Source organism: Sinohyriopsis cumingii, chromosome 18, assembly GCF_028554795.1.
Source record: "Sinohyriopsis cumingii isolate HCF-2022 chromosome 18, ASM2855479v2, whole genome shotgun sequence".
Classification (NCBI taxonomy): Eukaryota; Metazoa; Mollusca; class Bivalvia; order Unionida; family Unionidae; genus Sinohyriopsis; species Sinohyriopsis cumingii.
This window is the reverse complement of record NC_142978.1, coordinates 1,678,078-1,695,256: the sequence shown is the minus strand read 5'-3', so window position 1 is coordinate 1,695,256 and position 17,179 is coordinate 1,678,078. Positions and strand designations below refer to the sequence as shown.

The window sequence follows — 17,179 nt, the reverse complement described above, 5'->3', positions numbered from 1 at the left end:
GATCTGTAACAGTGATCACTTTAGACCACTCGGCCACTCGGGCACTGAAGTTAACAGCCATCTATCTCAGGTTTTCTCTTTTTGGTAGATTTTATTATTTCAAACATTTTATTCTAATGCAGAAAAGACCAAATAATTCTAATACAATTAACATAGAATGGTGAGCTTGATTTCTAGGTCAACTTATCTTACTGACGTCATTCAGGTGAACAGTGTCAGACTCACTTGGGTCTCTTTTATTAAAGTTAAAGTAAATTTTAAAGCAGGAGTAGAATTCTAAAATGGCATATATTTAGTATTTTTTTTTTTTTTTTTTTAAAAATCAAACCACTCAGAGTTGAGAAACTTGTGAATGATTACAGGTGAAGAATATTAAAGGATGCCTGAGAAGTCATGAGAGATGAAATTTGAAGTGATGATGATACATATAAATCCAAAGACACATTGATTACATGTATGGATTTTTCACCATAGTCGCAGATATACAGATTAATAATGTATACAGATTAATAATGCACAAATGTGGGCTATTTTATGTCCAAGATTTGCTTTAAAAACTGACCATTTCTTTATTATGCCTACTTAATTTTGACGTATACATTGTGTCTGGGGTTTGACGATATTGCAGACCCGGATTTACTAATTACAGATTTTTGTGTGCTTCTTCCACCAAATCCATGTGTCCATCAATCACATTCTTGACAATATCATCAGAACCATACCAACTGTCATCATGAAACTTGGCATGCATTTGAAGCATTACAAAGTGCATGTCACCTAAAAATGGCCTTTGACCGAAGAGGGCATTCTGTTTGCTGACAGATATAGTTAGTTCTTGGACCTTATATATATATATATATATATATATATATATATATATATATATATATATATATATATATATATAATATTATATGAGCAATACCGAAAGAAAGTACCTGACAGTCGTGTAGTATGATAATAATGATTTCCTTTTACTATGTAATAAATTAGGCACTGACCATTTGATCTTCTTGAGTATGGGAACGAAAAGCTAATACCACACAAGTAAAAAAAAAAAAACTACCAGCATTCCAATAAAATATGTGTATATTGCTCATGTTTTGATCAGTCCGCACATATATGTAGTCAGAATTTGTCAGCTATAACAGGACATAAATGGCAGGTCAGCTGTACATTTCACCATACAGGACTCTGTCATAATCACCCTGTCTGTATATGAATAGGACGGTGAATGCACTCTGTGCAAAGGTAACAGACAAGTTATTGAAGTTAGCTCAAAGCATGTTAACTGATAAAGATCACTGTTCTATTACAGCCAAACACGGGTCTTTATCTACTCACAACATTTGTAATTATTTGTCTTGAAACATTTGTATGTAATCTGTGCAGGTTTGACCAGCATTTCATTTAATATAATTACATAATGATTTGAATTTTCAGTTTGTTGGATGTGACGATCGATATAGCTACACATCATGTAGTCTTCTAGCGCACATCGTGTCAACTGCACATGAAATGGCAAATATTCTACGGTAGATATGTGGCAATATAAGTAGAGTTTACTTTTTTCGAATTTTAAATTAATAAACAAGCAAACAAATTTCAGAATCAAAAGGTGTTTCGAGGAAATAATCTTTGTACCCAACTTAAATTCAGAGTAATAGTTGTAGGATTTAATAATATGGTAGTACAGTATGGCGGTGCTCAAGAGTAAAGTTATAAATTATCAAGAATGGAAGAAAGAAACAAAATTAAATATACCCCGAAAAAAGACACCAACATGATCATAAAGAAAAATAATGACCTAAAAATTTATTTTTATCCAGGGTTTATTAAGAAATAATGACCTAAAATTTTATATTTAACCAGGGTTTATTAAGAAATAATGACATAACATTTTATATTTAACCAGGGTTTATTAGGAAATAATGACTCCAAAAAAGCATGTTACAAAAAATCTTTTATTATTGTTATAATTTTTCGGAATTCTGCAATTGAGTGAATAAATTTATGTTTTTGATATCATAACTTTTCAGTTGTTGGTTAAAATATTTAGTCTTGAGAGATAAATAAGAGGATAGATATATAGTAGATATACAGTCATTGTTATGTGTTTAACACCACTTTTCAGCATATGATAGGCTATACATGGCATCCAGTATAACAGGTAAAAGAAAAAGCCGGGAAAACCCTGGTACATACCACCAACCCACAGGAAGGCACTGGCAGGAATTCTCGCATACCCACATAGGTTGACTTGACCGCATGCAAACTGAGTTGAGTTGGCAGTAATCATTAAAGGTGAGCATTTAAGACCTTTTGGCACTTTAGATAAACAAGTTGTACTGATATTTTAGGAAGGTAAGTGATCACACAAGTTTAACACATCAAATAAAGGGTACAAGGGCTCGCTGAAGAATTTACAAATTTGGGGCTAATTTATTGCTACATGGCATTGGGTGATTTTTGGCAGACAGATAGATTGCTAGATAGATAAGTTGGTGGTTAGATAGGTATGTAGATAGGTAGATTAGTTGATAAAGAAAACTATTGCTTGAAGCAGGCAAATAAAAGGCTATTTTTCATAGTAAGAGCAAGTCATCTGATAATCTGATAATCTTTGTGTATTTGTTAAGGAATGTAGTTATTGGTTGTAACTCACAAATCGACAATACCTGGAGGTTTAATAATAATTTTGATGTTTTACAGTGTGCCACTTACAGATTAGCTGTCTCAGGAGTGAAAATGGCCTCAGGATATTACTCTAGATTACAAACAGAATTCCAATTAACCTTTTCTTTTATCTAAATCATCATCTTTTTTTTTTACTGCACTGTGTGTGTCTGGTATTGGAAAATGATCATGTATGATTTTATGTAACAGATTGTTTTTGTTTCATTATCATTTATTCCCATTAAAGACAAAATCAAGTTATGGTTAACATATTTAGAATCAGAACATGTGAAAGGTCTAGTCAAGATTTGAACCTGAGACATTTATCATCAAAATTGAAAAGAGGTCCTGAAATAAAAACCTTCACCCTATCAAACACCTTCGGTGTTGTTCTAATTAGGATATTGTCAGTATAATAAATCAATATGGACAAGTGCTGAATCTTTTTAAAGCAGATTACATGATCACTTAGTTTTTCACTCTTGGAGATGCCATCAAAGTCCTGTCAAAGCTCTTTGCCTTTTGATCAATCATTCCTTGTCTGTCTGATCCCACTTTTCTTCACAGGCTTTAATGATTTTGGTACATAAAGAGAAAATACTAAAACAGAGACGGCTTTTTTCCTTCTGTTTTTTTTTGGAGTGTGGGCCCAGGAGTGGAAGCCTCTTTATTTTCAGTTAGATGAGTGGTGACTCGGTGGATAGGAGGCTCGACTTTCGACTAAAAGGGTATGGGTCCAAACCCTCCCATGGTATCAACCCAGAATGGTTACATTGATGTAAATTTTGTCAAGGTACTTTACTCCAGTTGCCTTGGCACCAGATATATTGGTGTTGCTGTCCTGCAGAACACCAAACCATCAGATGTGACTAAATTGGTGTTGCTGTCCTGCAGAACACCAAACCAAACTCAAAGCATCAGATCAGTTTGACTAAGTTGGTGTTGCTCTCCTGCAGAACACCAAACCAAACTCAAACCATCAGATCAGTGTGACTAAATTGTGCCAGTATTTGTGAGGTAACAATATATTTTATTAAAAAATTTGTATTTTATAGAGACATATCAGTAGGTGTTATATGAAGATAGACTTGGGACTTTATACATACATTCTCTTATAGTAAGACCAGAGAGTGGGTTCAAACCAAGCATCACTGATAAAAATTTGTACATTTTCTTACATCATATGTTGTTTCAAATCAGAAATAAGAGCACCAAGTTTTGTGTTTTATGGCAGCAGCACAAGAAGGACATTGAATACCAATATCAGAAAAAGAATTAAATTTCTCCCATGTGTAGTTTGGATGAAATATTTGAATTAAGATCCATTTGCTGTTTCATAATTCACTTCATTTATAGATTTCCCAAGCATTCACTTGCCAGTGAACTGGTAGTCAATCTGCTGCTTACTACTATACAGGTAGCCTGTCTGCTGCTTACTACTGCACAGATCACCAGTCTGTTGCTTACTACTATACAGGTAGTCAGTCTGCCACTTACAACTACACAGGTAGCCAGTCTGTTGCATACTACTAAATAGGTAGCCAGTCTACTGCTTACACCTGTTTTTTTCACCCTGCCTTTTTTTAGGAGCTTGTAAAATCTTTGGGACAACATTATGTTCAGTAAACTTTTGAATTTGTGCATTTGTAAATGGGGAATGGGTAAATTTGAGATGTAAATCTGCATACAGTGAGAACAAAACCAGAAGACACTGTAATATGATGTGCACTGTATTAGCAATGTATTCTTACCATCTGTATTAATGATCATATTGTTGGTTGGTTGGTTTTAATGGCACGTTTGTTAACACATTGGCTATATCATGCTATAGGTGCCTTTCCCAAGGACACACCAAGGCAGTCTACTGGCATGTATCAAACTCACAACCTGTGGATTAGGAGTCTGATGTTCTGTATGGATTATGCTCCATAGAATACATATTCAGTATTGCCGTAGCAATGACTAATAGCTAAAGATTATTGGCTTAACAGTCTTCACTTCACTATTGACAGTTGTTTTTAATTTGCAATAAAATAAGTGTAGTATCTCCAGATCGTATTTAGTGATTACCGGTACTCTACTCAAAAGAGATAATAGCCAACATCCAACATGAGGCAAACTTGGACTGGGTGTCATTGTAGATATGATTGGTATAAACCAGTCAGATTCAGATATGGGGATGGACGAGAAAGAATGACATTTTCTCATGGCAATGGGAATATGCATGACCTACATTAGAAGAGAACTGAAGATATGTTAGAGATTAATGTGGCATTCGCAATGTTGACATAACGGTGTTGTTGACTTGTGCAGTGTGGTTGTGTCACTACATGCTTGTCATTTTATGAAATTGTTTTGGCTGTATCTTTTTCCTTATTTGGCCATCATCAAGAAAGAGTATGCTGTGATTACCAATTAAGGAGCAACTATTGATGTTTGGCTACTACTTGATATTATGTACGGCAGAATCCACAGTATATATGAGTGTTAGTTGGGTTGAACATTAAACAATATAGACCTTGCTCTGCCAGTGTGTTGGCTGTTCTATATACAGTATTGGGCCTAACAAGCTATAAAGACTCTGATCTCTCAGTGTATTGGTTGTTCTATTGATTGAGTACAACAAACTGTAAAGACCCTGCTCTGCCAGCATGTTGGTTTTTCTTTTGATTGGGTGTAATAAACTGTGAAGGTCCAGATCTACCAGATCATTATGCAATGGCAGATCTTGATCTGTGTAGTTTGCAGTTGTATCTGACCTGTACACAGTTATATATGGTAGCTTTTATGGATAAAGTCGTCTGCTCTTGGGAGGATTTATTCTAAATATTATAGGGAAGATGGATCACAATGCAAGACCATTTTTAAAAAGAAAATTAAACATATGTTGATGGAATATAATGGCCCAACACAGTGCCCAAGACACTGTCCATGCATTAAAAAACATCACAGATGGACAGACAGCTTTAATAATGCATACAAGTTATGCTATATGCCACAGCCACATTTGTGTGGAGCATAAGATGCCACTGCATTTTTAATGAGTTTGTTTTCCTTTTGTTGTTGTTGTTCTTGTTGTTGTGGGGTTTAATGCCATTTTTCAGCACACGATAGGCTATACATGGTGGCCAGTATTGATGGTGGAGGAAGAACCTGGGAAAACCCCCGGAAAGAACCAGTGACCCGCGAGAAGCTACTGGCAAGCTTTCTCACATACCCACATTAGTCGAATCCAAGACTTGAACTGCCGCAGACAGAGGTGAGATGGCAGTGATCCGTAATGAAGAGTGCTTTAGAGCACTCGGCCACTCGGGGCCCCATTTCCTTTTGTTGTAATACATTGTCAGGCAGAGTTGTTGAGTAACATATTCATATGCATGGATGCCAAGTCTTAGCTCATCTTTGAAATAGTTAGGCTTTGAATGAATAAAAAATTATAACCTTGCAAACACTTGCATAAAATTTTATCAATATACTGGACCTAGAAACTCCATTGTTATGCACCACTGCACTTTTCAAGTCCCTTTATACAGTAACTGGACAATATGCAGTACAAAATAAGTCTGCAGGTCTCTGAAAGAAACCTTTACTAATGTAAGCATGCATTTGTTGTGTTTTTTTTTATTTTATCATGCTGTAGTTTAGGTCAGATACTGTTATATACTTTGTCAATCTGAGTCCATTACCACATGTCATTGGCTGGGTGGAAATTTGTTAACTTTATATAGGGTCCATTCTAGAATGCACGTTTGAAGGATTTGTGCTAATGATTAAAAAAAAAATGCTGAAAAATCAGCTGAATGTGTGAAAATTGTGTTATTTTGTAGCTTTATTTCTTCATTAAATGTCTCCTATATTCAGACAATTCCCCCCCCCCCTTTTCAGTTCTACAACAAATATGTTGCACTTTGGGTAGCAATCTGTAAGATGTTTCATCAGCTCCCACCCCTTTGGTACATAAAAAGATATAAAAGAACTGATGAGCCAAAATTTCAACAACAATGATAATTTAACATTTTTCTCATCAAACTTCATACATGCAGCTAGAGCAGTAGGAACTTGATATATGTGATGGATTCACATTGTGATTCTAGGATTGCTTTTTGAGAATGGGCAGTCTAACCTCAAAGGGCGCAAGACTGAGAGTCAAAAATCTCCTTGGAGTCAAAACTGAGGGTCTGACTGGGTAAAAACCAAACTTTGGTATCAAAATGGGGGGTGGGGTCAAATTAAAAATTGGGGGGTCTCTGAAGTGCAGAATGAGGGTAAAGGGAAACACTGATGGGGTTGAATTCTGGAATGGAGGAGGAGGGGGGAGGGGGAAAGGTAAAGGGTTTGGGAATATGCTGCAAAAAGTGTGGGGATAAATGTTTATTTTGTTTTCTTTTTGTTTCTTTGTTTGAACATAACAGTGACATTGTGTCTTTGAAGATAAGAATGATAATGATATAGTGCATGGGTCTCAAACATGCAGCCCATGGGCTGCATGTGGCCCACCAAGTCGTATCCTGTGGTTTGCAAAATGATTGGTATCATATGGTGTCCTGAGGGATAACAAAGGTGGTGTGGCCCTTGGGTCATTGAATATGTCCTCATATGGCCCTCAGGGTGGTTTGAGTTTGAGACCCCTGGTATAGAGTATCATCCACTTAAAATTTCTTTGCAGACAATTCCATTTTAAGAACCAAGCCCCTTCTCATAAGAGCAACATTTATGAGTCCCCCATAAATTTACCAACATAATTAACCTCACTGCAAAGTACACCTGTCCCAAACAATGGATCTTTCTTTCCTTGAGTGTTCTTTATAGACAGGATTCGCTGTATACATCTTGAATTAGGCTAAAACTTGTAGAGAATATTTTTGCACAGCAGTTATTAAATTCCGCATTCAGTACAGCAGTAGACTGAACACATAACCATACAATTAATAATAATAATAATAATAATAATAATAATAATAACCTTATAGAGGGTAACACAATTAGCTAAGAGCTAATCTACCTTGAGGCCCCCATACAAAGGAATTGATTTATTTTAACAGCATCTCTGAAGCCACTGGATATATTGGGTTTGGAAGAAGGAAATGGAATGGGTATTTCTAATCTAAACTGGAATACTATTCAGAGCAAAGTTTCAGAGTATTGGAAACTTGTTTAAAAATAATTCCTTATTTGGTTTGGGAATTTTATTCTGTTTGGTAGACATCGTCGCAGGTGGGGAGTATTGCCAGGTAGCCTATACTGGAATAGTGATTGTAAATATTCAGGAGCACTATTATTCGATATCTTGTACATTAATTTGGCTTTTCTCAAATGGATTCGGTCTTTAATAGGTAATATTTGTAACGTACCATCTGTGCATTGTTTCTGGATAGATATTAACCCACATGCTCTTTTCTGAAGAATTCAGTACAAAATGTTTATAGTCCCAAACTGAGTGCAGTAACGATGTTTTCTAAGGCCCAAGTTTTATCAGAGATCTGCTTTGTTCATATTATCTTATGTGTTCTTTAGCCTTAATAAACATAATGCATTTGTAAGATTACTTAAATTCTTCACTCGCTGACCAAGATTGGCTTTAGATACTGGTAGATTGCAAGATAAAAGAAGGTTGAAATGGTAGTACATGTATAGTACTTAGAATATTAACCATATTTTTATTATTCTTTATTATGGACCTTCCGTATTCGTCCTGGTGTGTCTGTCCTTCCAATCCATTCATTGCATGTTAAAACACCTTTTATTGTAATCGGCTCTTCATGTGGTTGTAAATGAATGTGTAGACAGTTGTTGTAGACATAATGTAGATCTTGGGTGCACATGATAATTTTTTTGTAATTGACTCCATGTTTAGTTATGAATTCTTTGCCTAGAAACTTTATACACTTAATTCGATACTCATGTTGCACTGAGAGTTTCTAAAGGTTATTTTTTTTTGTTTGAATCATTGTCATTTTTTATGTGACTGTCATTCCTTAAGGCTTCATTTTCTTAGATCAATTCATTATATATTTGGCATTTTTATTTTAGCAGTTTTATAAGTAACATGATTTTGATCCACCTTTTATGTGTGTGTGTCTGATTTAGATTTTTAACGTAGCTTAAAATTTTTTCAGTCATATCGCTTCAATGTCTGCATTGTGTCAAGGTGGTGTTGCATTCAAGCTTTATTTGGTTGACATGGTCTGCAGTGTGTCAAGGTGGTGTTGCATTCAAGCTTTATTTGGTTGACATGGTCTGCAGTGTGTCAAGGTGGTGTTGCATTAAAGCTTTATTTGGTTGACATGGTCTGCAGTGTGTCAAGGTGGTGTTGCATTCAAGGTTTATTTGGTTGACATGGTCTGCAGTGTGTCAAGGTGGTGTTGCATTCAAGCTTTATTTGGTTGACATGGACTCCATAATAATGAGAATACTGTCCTGTGAACACCTTTTTTTCCTTCAAATCAGTTACATCAGAAGTAATCAGTCAAATACGTTTGTATATTTTAGAAACAGTAAATACCTTCCTTGATAAAAAGTAGATTAAGAAATGTTTGTTTGCTAAATTGATGTCATGTGCATCATATAGTACAAGAATATTAATAAATGTGTATAATTATTTTTGCCAATAAAGTAAATGTACAATTGTATCCTCCTGAACTTTTAAACTAAAGGCCAAAGGTAGGTCTATCATAGTATATGTATTATAACTTTTATTGGTCAAAACAAAAGTATTTAAGATAACATGAGAAAAGAGTGTGTATGTTGTGTGAATGTCCCTCTCTCTCTTTCTCTGGTTCTTTGTAATTCTTAAGAATTTGTAATATTGTAGGGAAGATAATTACTGCACTTAAAAAGGTTGCGTTTGGTTTTGTTTTATCATTTAATTGTAAGATTGACAATTTATGCTTTCTTCATTTTACTTTAAAACAGATTGAACAATAATGCATTGAAGAACAGACTTTTTAGATTTGATAAAGAGATATGATAAAAATACCTGACAGAACATTGAAAAACGTGCAGTAAGTTAGAGAAACTTCCATTAGTTATGTTGATTGTGGGGACAAAATTACTGTTAGAGTACAATACTCCCTCAGTATAACTCTGGCCATAGGAACAATGGGGTACAGTGTCTTATAGTGAGACCACCTTATGATGAAGTTACATATGCATATAATTCTACTACTGAATAAGGTTCCATAAAGCATGCCCACCTTGTGACAAGAACAGTGCTATAATGAAGGGCCTTACAGTGAGGGAATGCTGCATGAAGTAAAAGCCATGTTTGGAGACCAGAAAACACATGGTATCACAAGATCAATAATGAGAAAAGAATAAATATGTTACAATACTAGTATACAATGTCATTGTCACTAATTGTGAATTAAATTATAGCTGTTATTCTTGTAATAGCAAGGAGAGACCTAAAGTGACTTAATTAAGTCTTGGGGTGAGGTTACTGTAACTGTAAAGGATAACAGGTATGTCAAGGTAGTCTGCCAAAATACTAGGGATAGGTAAATATGAATGTGATATATAAATAGAACAAGGTAATTTATTGAGGATATATCAAAAGCCTACAAAGCTTTAATAATCTTGTTGCTGTATTTTTTAATTCCTATTCAGTCCGAGTTTAATTCATCCCAAAGTGGGGTATTTAATAACACTAGTGTAATCTCGTCACTCATGAAACATTTGCAAATTCCTATCGTGAATGTGGATCAGTGTTTCTCAAAGGAGTGCAAGATTGAGTGTTAAAAATCCCTTTGGCGTCAAAAGCTGGGGTCAGATTAAATAAAACAATAACCTTGGTGTCAGAACTGGGGGTCAGATTGAATGAAACACAAACCTTTGTGTCTAAACTGGGGGAGTCAAATTAAAAACTTGGTGTGATCTTAGATGCACAAATGGGGTAAAGGGAAGCATGATGATACAAGTAATCATCCAAAGTTTGGTTTGGTGTTTTACAGCATAGAGATTTAAGTAGGTTATTTGAGGTTCAAGCAGTTGATACAGCACACAATTACAGTACACCACAGTAGCTGACTTGGGCTTATGTAGTAGTAGGATTTGAACCCTTGTCTTTTAAGTTACAGGTCTGGTATGCTTACTAATTAGCCACCATGGCTTCTGCCTTCATTAATCACCTCTTACCACATGACATCCTGCAAACAATTTATACCAGTATCAACTGTCATGGTATAAACTGTTTGCTAATTCTAAGATAAATTGTATTCATTATTTATAGTTAGTGATACATCATGGAATGTGTCAATAGGAAATATAATGAAATATCTTTTAAGAAGTTTTTTTTGAGGCATTGTCTTTCACAAACATTTTAACATTTGGCCTGTTGTTGCTGTTGTTGTAGGGTTTAACACCATTTTTCAGCAAAGATAGGCTATAAATAGTGGCCAGTATAACTGGGAAGAATCACTGACCCACGAGAAACTACTGGCAGGCTTTCTCACATACTTACGTTAGCCGAGAGCCTGAGAATCGAAGGCAGACAGAGGTGAGATGGCAGTGATCCAGAACAGTGAGCGCTTTAGATCACTCAGCCACTTGGGGCCCCAACATTTGGCCTGCACAAAACCATTAAATTGGAGTTAACATGAAGATTGGTCAGTATAGTGAAGTCAATAAAAGATCATCTAGCAGGACAAACTTTCATTGCCAGCAACAAGAAATGGGGAAGTGCAGCAGTTTGATTGGATTGGCTGGCTGTCTCAGGGGTCCTTAAGAAAGGCATTTAGTTCTATATCATGGGTGGGCAAAATACAGCCTGTGAACCATCCCTGGCCCATGGCCTTGCTTTATTCATTAATTTACACCATGGTGTGTGGCTTTAAAAATCACTTATCTGGCCTGCACCCTGGAGGAAGTTACCAATGCCTATTCTATATTCTTGGCATATTACCAGTAATGTCATCCAAGTACTGTTGAAAGAAAACAGTAACCTACAAGGAAATGTGTTTATTAATGGCCTGTAATGAAATGACAGAAAGGACTTGCGTAATACCAGAAGGTGTGTTCTGTATACAGGTGACATAGTTTAGAGGTACTATTTTTGTTATGATGCAACGCTTTGGGTTGGTAAGGCAGTAGCAAATTAAGCTTTTTTGTTCTTGAACATTGTCAAGCTGTTTTAATTGTTTTGTGAAGTGTCTTTGAAAAGAAGCTATGCCATGATGGCAGATACAAAGAATTTCAGATGTGATAGGAAAAGGTAGACTGCATTTTTTCTTCTTTATTTACAATGATCAAAGACATTTAAAACTTTCAGTGTTTCAAAATAATTTATTTACTTATTGAATTTGAAGCTGTTTGGTCTGTAAATAGCGTTCCCTGCACATGGCACTAGGATCTTATGAAAAATAACAGCAGAATTAGTCAATAAAGAGATGGTGAACAAAGTGAAAAAAAATTAATATCATTCACCATTAATGTTGTCTTCGTATTCATCACTAGAACCCTCAGGCTGACCGCAAGAACTTGATACAAACTTCACAAAAAACACCACACGAAAATCCACAGCATTTCAGAAATTAAAAAGCCTTTTGGGTAATTTGCACATGAATTTCAGTATTTTCGCATTCAAGAAGAAGATTGATTGTTTGAATGTCAAATTTCTGGCAGTATAATCCCACTGTAAACTTTCAGAAATGTTGATGCCATTGTGATCTCTTGATTCTCCCAGTGAAGGGATAATTCAGAGAATAATGTACTTTGCTATTTTTCATTAAAATTTAAAAAGTATCTTGAATGTTTTGTATTTTGTGGGGTTTAATGGTGGCGAGTATGTTTGTTGGAGAAGAACTTCAGGAGACTCTGGGAAGAACCATGACCCAAAAGAAACTACTGGCAAACTTTCTTACATAAAATGTGGTCAAGCCATGACTAGAACTCTTGCAGACAGAGCTGAGTTGTGTGAGTGGTCTGTTAAGGAGAATGCCTTAAATCACTTGGCTACCCAGGGCCCCGTAAGTGTGTTAGAATGAGGAAGTCAGTCTGGTAGTGCAGTTACACAAATGTATGGTTTTACCAGAAATAGTGACTGATAAAGTGATGTTTTATCACTATAATTGATTTTAGATTTGTTTTTTTCTTCCTCTGTGATATGAAGAATAAATAGACAACCATAGAATTTAATAGAAAATGGAAGAGTGAAGAGGAACTACTGTACTAATATACAAAGTCTCAATGATGACAAGGTTGCAAGAGTTGTCTCCCTTAAATATATTAAGCTGTCAGAAGGTTTAAGTGTAAAGAAGAAAATCTTTTGATATTACATTCATTTTATTCGATAAAGTTTTATTAGATATCAATATGAGGAAAACAGTACCCAGTTATTTAATTTTCTCTATGAACTTAAATTGGAACATGCTAAACCAACAAGGTTGAATTGGTAGGATCAACTGGAAATCACTTGAAACTGTGGTATAGACTTTTGGAGTACAGGGAGGGAGCTACTGTTATGTGTGTATATGTATATTACCATGTGCATGCAAGCATGAAAAAGTCACTGATTGCATGTTTCTAGTGCATGTTCTGGTGCATGCAAAATGTGGTACAATACATGTAAAAGAAACTGTGAACCTTTGGGTTGACTTCTACTCCAAAAGTTATGTGCACAAAGACCTTGGAATTTGTAACCACCCCTGGAGCCAGGCTAGGAGGATTGGGGATGACCTGATGGGGAGGAGGTTGTATAGCATGGAAAAGAGGAGGAATTGTGGCTTTGTTGCAGACTTTGATTTATTTTCTTCCCTTTTTTTTTCCCTTTGTCCATGCATATCTTTGAAAACCGTTGTGGTGGTTGCTGTTGTGTTTGTCCTTGGAATGTTTCAATAATTGTTAAAAAACTTTGCCTCACTCTGGGCTCAGACCCAAGGTTGTTGATGTATGTGTTCATGATCATTTCAAACCTTAGCTATTTTACCCATTTTGCCATAACATTGGGAAGAAACTTGATTCTGTTATTGTGGTTGCAGGTGCTGAACATATTACTGTATATACTTGATTATAAGACAAGTTCAATTGCAAACTGCTCAGACCCAGGTCTGCTGTTTCATAATTCACTGGCCGATTCGGGTCTGTAAAGTTTGTTAGGTGTAATCAGTAGAACAAACAGCATACACCCTGATCAGCAGGCGTATTATGCTATGGCAGGTCAGGAATTTTATTGTTTGCAGTTTGACTCTACTTATAAGTGAGTACATATGGTACAGATTTTAATACAAGAGTGTGTGTGTGTGTTATGTTGTCCATCTGTACTGCAGGTTTGGAATAAAGAATAAGCCCAGTGAACTCGCATGTTGTAATTGGGTATTAATGGAGGCAGGAGGTGTGTTGGTTCAGTGGTTAGCATGCTTGACATGCAACAGAAGGGAGTGGGTCTAAATCCTACTATGGGATAAGCCTGGATTGGCTACCATGGATTTCCTTGACCAAGGTATTGACTGCAGTTGCCTTTGCACTACATAACCTACTTGTCTGCTGTAACATGAAACCAAATGTCCCTCTACTTGCATCAGATTTCATTTTTGCACAATGACTTGAGTTTCTGTCATCTACCATTACCAGAATTTTTAAGTACAGTATCTTGCTTTTGGACCAGTGAAGAAAATGGTGCTGATCTGACATTCAGTATGGTCACCATGGCAGCAATCTTGAAAATCTTCCAGTCCTACTCTTCCTAAATGGATAGTCATATCAACATATGGTTTTCACTGGAAGGCTTCTTGTGATGTCTACTTGATCTGGAATGAAAATGGTGCCAATCTGAATTCCATAATGGCCACTATGGCTGCAGCAGAGATGTTCCCAGGGTGCATAATCATGCGATTTGTGAGAAATTTGTAAGAATTCATGCATTTTGAAAGCGGTAATACAAATCACCATCAAGTTTAGTTTCAGGTTGCATATATGAAAATGTTCTCAGTACAGAAGAACAGACCACTCCGGTGGCCTAGTGGTTAGAGCGTCCACCCCGGATGTGGGAGGTCGTGGGTTCGATCTTTGGCTGAGTCATGCCAAAGACTTACAAAAATGGTACTAACAGTTTCCTCGCTAGGCGCTCAGCATTAAGAGGTTAGTGTTAGTACCGGTCGGCCTGGTGTCAGGATAATGTGACTGGGTGGGACATCATGCTACATGTGTGCAACATGATGCCCCAGTGCTTGATGTCACTATAAACTGTCACACTGCAGACTTCATAGCGATATGACTGAAAAATTGTTAAAGCTACCTTAAAAATCCAAATCACACACACACACAGTGTTGATAAAATAAGGCAAACAGTAGATTGTGGTCAATGACCATATTTACTTATAATTGTTTTTTCCATTTTTATCTCTAGCAGGAGCCAAACAGCAATGAGTGGATCAACCACTAGTGGAGGGGGGCAGGTTAAGATCCCTCCTTCTGGTGTGGGAGGGAAGAAAGCCATGGCTACCAATGGCAGGGGACACCCCCCACTGACTTACAACAATGAACCAGCTGATGATGAAAATATGAATGAAGTAGTTGAAGAAAATGTGGACTTAAACGTCTTAATGCCAGGTGGTGCAACAAAACAAGTTACTGTGGAGCCAAAGTAAGTATAAAAAAGAGTTGTACATGTTTCAGTGATTTATTATGGCATTCTTTATTATATTACCTGATATTTGCTTTCTGTTTGTTCTTGTAAAGTTTTCTTTTTTTAATGGAAACATCAACATAGCAGAAGAACCAGTCTGCCAGAAAATAATGGTCTCTCATGATGGGTCATAATATAATACAACTGATTAATCTATAAAACTGTGCATGGAGAAGCCAGTCTCACAAAATCAATGTTCCCTAAAAACAGGTTTTACTGTATCCAGAAAATGTCATGGAACATTTATTGTCAATTCTTGTTAGAATCTATTGTTACATTGTCTTGAAGAAAACAGCTGCAAGAGTGATAAAATTTGAATGCTCACTCTGCATACATCCAGCATATATGTACATCCAGTCTGGCAAACTTGTGGACATTGTGCATAAATTACAGAATGAAAGCAGATGTAATTTGGTAGCATGTTTTTATGTACCAAGTTCATTAACATGATTAGATTTTCAATGCATTACAGTAGTTTTTACCTCATCCTCTGGTTCAAGACACTGTTGTGTTGTTGACACAAGATTTATGTTTCCTCAGCAGCCAATGCTACACCTGTAATTTTGTCATATGACAGAGGTGCAGCTGGTTGACAGGAGAATATGACATCAAACAAATGTTGTTCGCAGACTTGATACATTACGGATCTGACTGTAACTGGTGATGAAACAAATTTAGTTTTTGGTATGAGGATACAAAAACTTGGAGACCGCTGTGGTGGCCTAGGTGGTAAGATCATCTGCCTTGGATGTGGGAGGTAGCAGGTTTGAACCCCAGCAGAGTCAAACCAGAGACTTATAAAAATGGTACTAGCAGCTTCCTCTCTTGGCACTCGGCATTAAGAGCTTGGTATTAGGAATGGTCAGCCTTTGACTGGATAATGTGACTGGGTGGGGCATGATGCCCCAGTGCTTGACAACACTAAATACTGTTATATGACAGAAAAATTGTTAAAGCTACATTAAAAATCCAAATCACACACACACACACACACACACACACACACACACACACACACACAAAGCTTAGTAATCAGAAAGTTGTCTATGATTGTTTGTTAAAGAAGAAATTAATTTCTGAGTCAGGAATTTCACCTGAACCATTTAGCATTTGATAATGGGGATGAAACATTCATGATGTTATTGGAGTTGTGGAGACCAGCTTCCAACCAAGGTACATCAGTTGCACATTATTAGAATCCTCAGTGTACAGTATCCTCAGAGCTACCATATATACTCACTTTTAAGTCGAGCAAACTGCAAACTGCACAGACTCAGATCTGCGGTCACATAATGTTCCAGCAGATCCGGGTCTTTGTTGTTTGTTATATTGATACCTCTAACAAACTGCACAGACACAGAAATGCCCATGCATTATGTGACAGCAGATCTTTGCCTGTGCAGTTTGTAGTTGGACTCGCCTTATAAGCAAGTACATCAGTACCTCAAAAAACATACTTACTGGCCAGACCACTAACGATACAGAGGTCATTGTTTGCATTTTGGTACATTATTGAGCTTACGAATACATTCACTTAGACGTTATATTTAGTAGCAGTTCGATGAACAAGTTGATAGTCATGCTCCAACACTGAGTATAAAGTCAATGGATTTTAGCTGTACTTGCATGTCAGCATGACAACATAAACAACTGAGAATGGATTTTTATCAGATTCAGGTTGTGGACATTATCTGATGGATCCATTAAATAGTGCTACAGTACATAACTGCTTCTTGAAAGAAAAATATTAATGATAGATTTAACAAAACAAATTAGCACATAGGTATGTCTTGACATTGTGACAAGTTGAACGCTTTTCTACCAAAAATATATTTATTGTTAGTGGCAATGACAAAGAATTTGGTCTTGCAGTTACATGTATCT

The 17,179-nt window shown here is 36.2% G+C and overlaps 1 protein-coding gene across 17 annotated transcripts in view; it reads left to right on the top strand.

Annotated features, from left to right (window-relative positions):
- Positions 1 to 17,179, top strand: part of LOC149775957 (uncharacterized) — a 185,836-nt gene that overhangs the window by 71,292 nt on the left and 97,365 nt on the right. For 8 of the 17 annotated variants that reach the window (XM_089940787.1, XM_089940793.1, XM_089940788.1 and 5 more), the window contains one exon: positions 15,017 to 15,253. In XM_089940787.1, coding sequence (XP_089796913.1) covers positions 15,033 to 15,253 — 221 coding nt within the window. In that variant the 5' untranslated portion in view covers positions 15,017 to 15,032. Of the gene's footprint in view, positions 1 to 13,121; positions 13,362 to 15,016; positions 15,254 to 17,179 lie in introns of those variants that run through there. The other 9 variants (XM_089940789.1, XM_089940784.1, XM_089940785.1 and 6 more) reach the window with 5 other exon arrangements.